Raw genomic sequence first — 6583 nt, forward strand, 5'->3', positions numbered from 1 at the left:
ATGGTTGTGTCTGGAAGAGGTAAAACTAAAGCCAATGTGTGGAAGATAAAGGAGAGAATCCAGATCCCAAAAGAGAATTAACAGGTAGAACTGTCCAACGAGGGAGACTCATATAGCTGGATACACATGGAGAGTATGCAGTTGAGGAGACTCCAGCATCCGATGGGGATAAGAACACATGCTGACTAGACTCCTTCCAAATCTGAGAGTCTGTGTGTCTCTTATCTTCACAGAAATTTCCAAATATAAACCAGAATTAATCTGAATCTGTAACACCAGCTCATGGCTCAGCTCCAAAAAATGCAGGAGAAGAACATAGATGCCCAAGGAGAATCAGCCAGGTAAAGGATTTCTCAAAAACAAGCTCTATAATTTGGCCCAGAAATATAAACCTAACTTTTATCATAGAGAGAAAGAATCTGTCCTTCTATTCTGGGAATGTTTTAAATTTCATTCTCATCCTCAGATCAATAGTCCACATTGAATCCATGGCCAAGAATAATCTCACTACAGTAAACGAGTTCATTCTCATGGGCTTTACTGACTACACCAAGTTGGAGATTCCCCTGTTTCTGATGTTTCTGAGTTTCTATCTGGTCACGCTTCTGGGGAATGTGGGGATGATCATTCTGATCCAAGTGGATGTGCAACTCCAGACTCCAATGTACTTCTTCCTGAGACACCTCTCCCTGCTGGATGCCTGCTACACCTCCGTCATCATCCCTCAGATCCTGGCCACATTGGCCAAAGGGAAGATGGTCATCTCCTATAGCCAATGTGCTGCCCAGTTCCTTTTCTTCACTGTTTGTGCAGCTACTGAGTGTTTCCTGCTGGCAGTGATGGCCTATGACCGCTACGTAGCTATTAGCAAGCCACTGCTCTACCCTGTGGCCATGAACCCCAGAGTCTGCTGGAGTTTGGTGGTGGGAGCCTATGTCTGTGGGATGTCAGGGGCCATCCTGCGTACCTCATGCACCTTCACCCTCTCCTTCTGTGACAACAATCAGATCAACTTCTTTTTCTGTGATGTCCCACCTCTGCTGAAACTCGCCTGCAGTGACACAACAAACACTGAGATTGTCATTGTCTTGATTGGAAACTTTGTGCTTTTGGCCAATGCCTTGATCATCCTGATTTCCTACCTGCTCATCATCAAGGCCATTTTGAGGATGAAGTCTTCAGGTGGCAGGGCCAAGACTTTCTCCACATGTGCCTCTCACCTCACTGCTGTGGCCCTTTTCTTTGGGACCCTCGTATTCATGTATCTGCGGAGCAGCTCAGGCAAATCCCCAGAGGAAGACAAGGTCGTGTCTGTCTTCTACACTGTGGTCATCCCCATGCTGAACCCTCTGATCTACAGCCTGAGAAACAAGGATGTGAAAGCGGCCTTCAAAAAGATCACTGGTAGATGCCAGGGGTCCCAGAGCAAGTAGACCTGAGTGAGAGGACTACTCCACTTGTTCCATTTTCTTTCCACATGAGCATCTCTAGAAGGAACCAGCACTATATGCAACTTGTACCCACAAACAGAGAGAAGGTAGACAGGTGCCACCAGGCACACAAGAAAAACTTCAAATGTGGTAAAATTTGTCTCCAGAAATCCCATGGTACTATCTTCCTCTTCTCTTCTTCCATCTCCAGTCCATTCCTTAGCACCCGTAAGTCTCATGCTACACTCTGACATCATAACTTACAGAATCCTCGAGACACTTAACAGTGTCTGATATCTATGTTTGTTTTTTATCCCTGCCCCCAGTAGAATGTAAATTCCATGGAAGCAAAGACTGTCTGCTACTTTAGTGCATCTCAACTTACGGTAGGCATTCAAAAAATATCTGTTGAAAAACAGAAAGAAGATAAAAATGAATAGAATTTCCATTCCCAGAAATGTAGTAGACTAGTATTTTCTAATCAACCGTTCCCAGAGAAACAAGTGAAAAATAAATAAAAATGTGAAGAGATACTAAAAAATCCATGGCTAAAATCCAAAGGAAAATCAGAACCCTAAGAAGTAAGCAGAGTACTGCAGCTGTTTGCCATCAAGAGCATCTCCATATGAAGACAATTTTGGTGGTGGTGGTGCCATCAAGACAATTTCAACTCCCAGTGACCTTGTGTACAGCAGAGTGCATCTCAGTCTCTTTTATTTTTGCTCCAAGCTCTCCCCTTCTGGCGCTACATCAGACAATACTCCGCTGCAATTCACAGGGTTTTCATAGACAATTTTTTCGGAAGTGGGTGGCCAGGTCCTTCTTCCTAGCCTGACTTAATTTGGAAGCTTTGCTGAAACCTGTCTACCATAGGTAACCCTGCTGGTATTTGAAATACTGGTGGCATAGCTTTCAGCATCACAGCAACATGCAGCCACCACAGTCTGACAACCAACAGGCAGGTGGTATGGTTCCCCTGACCTAGGAAACAAACCTAGGCTGTGGCAATAAGAGCACTGGATCTTAACCACCGTCCCACCAGGGCTGGCATGAGGATATATACGTTATTGATTGCTGTTAGCTTGGTAGCTGAAAGCAGCAAGCATTTACTATCCTGGAGTTGCTGTTGATGGAAATCCAGACACAGGTTAGTTAGATATCTCCGGCTCAGGCTCTCTCACAAGCTGTAATTTAGATGTTGGCCAGGGATACAGTCATCTTGAGGTTGACTGAGGGGAGATCCACTCCCAAGATCATTCACATGACTGACTGTTGGCAAGCCTCAGGTCCTTCCCAGCTGTTGACCAATATATCATTTCCTTGCTACATGGTCCTCTCTATAGGGCAACTCACACCATGATGGTTGACTTTCATCAGAGCTGATCCCCAAGACAAACATCAAGTTCTTTTTAAAATATAATCTCAGAAGTAACATCTCATCACATTTTATTTACTAATCATGAGTTTACTAAATCTAGGCCATCCTCAAGGGTAATCGTGATAACCTGACAGCAGAAGATGTCCCCAAATTTTCTGGAATATGGAAATTCTCAAAACAAACAAAAATATATATTTATGTACATCTGTCATGATATCCTTCAAATCTTGACCAAAAAGGAATTGATAGAGATTTATGTAAGTTGGAAAACATTAATGAAGGTATGTGGTATTTCTCTTTGCTGCGCACAGATAACACATATATATAACTCTAAGCCTTTACCAATCCATGGGACATAAGACCTTCCTTCCATTCATTCAGCCCCTTCATTAGGCCATAAGTTTCCCTTTCGTTATTTTATTGATTACTGCTCATGTAGAGGAAGGTTATTGATTATTATTTATGTAGGTCCTTTTACCTGGAAACCTTGCTAACTCTAATAGCTGTCAGTTCATTATTTTGGAATTTCACTATAAATAAAATTTCCTGTGTATATTTTTTTTAAGTTATGTGATATTTCTTATCCTCCCATGTGATGGAGAAAATTTGTATCCCAAACACTACTGTCCACTTAGCATCATATCCTGAGCACTTTCCACCCTAGTGGTCATATTAGGTCACATTCGCAATCATACTCTACCCCATCTCGATATTTCCTAGAACCACTGCCCATTCCACAGAGACGCCCTAGTGTTGAGTCACCATTTTGCACCACCAGTCTGCACCACAGAAAATAAGGCAGGGCCACAGTAAATCCCCTTCTGCCCCAATGTGCTACACTCTCTAATCACTCCCATCTTCCACCATCATCCTTCAATACAGCTGTATGGAAATTCTCTCTTTCATCTGCTAGTTTGTACATCTGACATCCACACTTACCAACAATGATGTGGCTCTGCCCACCAGGAAGACCCTCATTCCTTTATGCTGGGTTCCACACAGCACCACCCCCAACCCAGACCAGCTAAGAATAGTTTACATCCCTGAACATCTGTGGAGGTCTGAGTTTGAATCTCTTATCTCAGGGGAAGTCCGTCAGCTTCCTGCATAGACCAGGGGCCCTTCTCAACTCCACCCATGCAACATCCAAGAACTACAACAAATGTATGCATTGGGAGATGCTTACATTTGAACCCTGGCTCCTCACATCCAAAATATCCTATAACACCTAAATAAAGTCACTTTGATATTTTCAGCTTATTTATTATGAAAAGTCAGTACCATGACCATAGATGTTTTAGATATTAGTGATCATTTCCTTGAAGTAACTTCCTAGAAGCAGAACTACGGGGAAAAGAACATTTTCATTTTTAAGGGTCTTCATACAAATTAATAAAACTGACTTCAAGGTGGGCCCCAGCACTCCAAGTGTATGAGGGAGCCTGTTTCCCAGCACCTCTGTCAATGTAGATATTGTGATCTTCTTTTAAATATTTAGTGATTATGAAAGCAAAAAAGGTCATTCAGAGCTACATAAAGTGTAATTTTTTATTTTTTCTGATGTTCAACATTTTTCACACGTTTATTTAGCCACTTTTATTTCTTCTTTTGTCAATTTAGCATTCAATTTCTTTGCCCATTTTTCTGAAGAGGTGTTTGACTTTTCTGATTGAACTATAGAAACATTAAGGATCTCTCCTTTCGTTTGTTTGACAAATACTTATTGAGTGCCTAGTGTATGCTAGGAACTGTTCTAGGCATTGGGGTTACAGCAGTGAACAAAGCAGGTGAACTCTCTGCCTTCATGGAACTTCCATTTTAATAGGCAGAGACAAAGAAAATAGTGTTATAAAGAAAAAGAGCCAGGGGATGTGATAGGAAATGTCTGGGGTAGTGGCAGAGAACGGGGACTCATGGAAGTCAGAAAAGGTCATTACGACGTGGCATTTACACTGGGACCTGCATGAAATGAAGACACAAGAGCATCTTCTTGTGTGAAGAGCATTTCAGAGAGAGGGAACAGCAAATGCAAAGGCCCTGAGGCAGGAATAAGCTGGGATCTCAAGGAACAGATACAAAGACAGTAGGAGATAAAGAAGGGAGGTAGGCAGGGGGCAGATCACATATGACCTCAGGCCAGAGTGTGAAATTAGATTTTTCTCTAAGCGCGATGGGAAGCCACTGGAGGATTTTTAATAGGGAAGTTATAGAATCTGATGTAGATTTTAAACAATCTCTCTGGATTCTATAAGGAATATGGATTATAAGGAGGGAAGAAAATGGGGAATATATACAATGGAATATTATTCAGCCATAAGAAAAAGGAAATCCTGCCATTTGTGACATGGATGGACCTTGAGGGCATTATGCTAAGTGAGATAAGTCAGACGGAGAAAGACAAATAGTGTGTGATCTCACTCATATGTGTAATCTAAGAAAGCCTTCCTCTCTATTCTGTTCCCTTGGTCTATGTGACTACTTTTTTTCCCAGTACTACATTGTTTTGAACTGTTGCTTTGTAGCGTAGTTTGAAATCAGGAAGTGTGATGCCTCCAGCTTTGTTTTTCTCTCTCAGGATTGCTTTAGCTATTTGGGGTCTTTTGTGGTTCTATACAAATTTTAGGATTATTTATTCTATTTCTGTGAAAAACGCTATTGAAATTTTGATAGGGATTGCATTGAAGCCAGTCTTTCTTGGTCCACCCCTTAACGCCTCTCTGGACTGTCTCTACTCCACATAGTAACATCTGAAGACCCAGATACAAACACTCAAAAGTCTATCAGGAAGAAAGAGCATGCTTAGGTATCCCAGTTACCAGATCAGTACAGCCACCTGCAGCTGGTGTGAGTGTTGGCTGCTAACCACTCGCAGCTACAGCCTTTTCTGGAGTATCGCCCTCCGCCAAGGGATCCACTTCTCCCAGAAAAGCCTAAGGGATCACACTTCCTCCTCTTGGGTGCAGCCCACAGTCAATGGATAATCAATATGGGCTGCAAAAGGCCAAATCACTTGCCTAGAGGCAGAACTGAGTGTGTGGTATAATTCACACTCCAGAGGTCCCCTAAGGATCAGGCCAAAGCTAGACTCCAACAGAAACTACGTCTTTGCTTATCTGTTTCCTGCTTCCTTCACTCCCTAGCAGATTTCTTCTGTTATCATTCTCTCAGTGAAACACTGGCCCCAAAACTCCTATCTCAGGTCTTTTTATGAGGAACTCAATGTAGGACACATCTCTTCCCAAATGTCCATACAAAAGTAGTAGGATTAATATTAAAAACAACAACAATAATAATCGTGTAATACATCAAAGCACTCCACATCTCCGCAATCTGTCACAAAGGGAAGAAGGTAATGAATACTATACAGCCACCGATTTCCATAGGTTCCCCAGGGAATGTTTAAAGGAATATTATCGTTACTGGCATATTCTCCCTCTTCTTTCCATAAACGTCCCAATTATCACCCCACTCTCTATACCACTCCAGAAAACATTTGCAAGACAGTAAACATACCCTTACAACACAGTTATTCCAATAGGTATTTAATTACAGGAAATGATAATAAATATTATCCAAAAATGCATTGGAGGATAGAATTCCCTCTGTTGCCAGAAGTCCTGGTCTGTGGCTGCCTCCTTTCTTTGTAGTATATTCTTGCATCATCTGGCATCAGTAATTGCAAAAACCACCCTGTCGAGGTTGATGGTTGCTAATTATCACGGAGCTTTATTCCAGCCATGTTACTTTAGAGTGAATGGGGCACATGTCTCTCTGA

General features: G+C 42.1%; 1 protein-coding gene across 1 annotated transcript; it reads left to right on the plus strand.

Moving 5' to 3' along the window:
• Positions 1-488: 488 nt before the first annotated feature.
• On the plus strand, positions 489-1433 carry LOC147912590 (olfactory receptor 9I1-like). The gene has a single exon (XM_087423185.1). It carries the CDS (start codon positions 489-491, stop codon positions 1431-1433), a length of 945 nt encoding a protein of 314 aa, XP_087279311.1.
• The last annotated feature ends 5150 nt before the right edge of the window (positions 1434-6583 follow it).

This window comes from Ceratotherium simum, chromosome 34 (genome assembly GCF_057802395.1).
Source record: "Ceratotherium simum simum isolate JZ-2026a chromosome 34, ASM5780239v1, whole genome shotgun sequence".
NCBI classification, from domain to species: domain Eukaryota; kingdom Metazoa; phylum Chordata; class Mammalia; order Perissodactyla; family Rhinocerotidae; genus Ceratotherium; species Ceratotherium simum.

What these genes read in the sequence shown, in the direction of transcription:
- LOC147912590 (XM_087423185.1), top strand. Translation starts at nt 489, where the DNA reads ATGGCCAAGAATAATCTCACTACAGTAAACGAGTTCATTCTCATGGGC.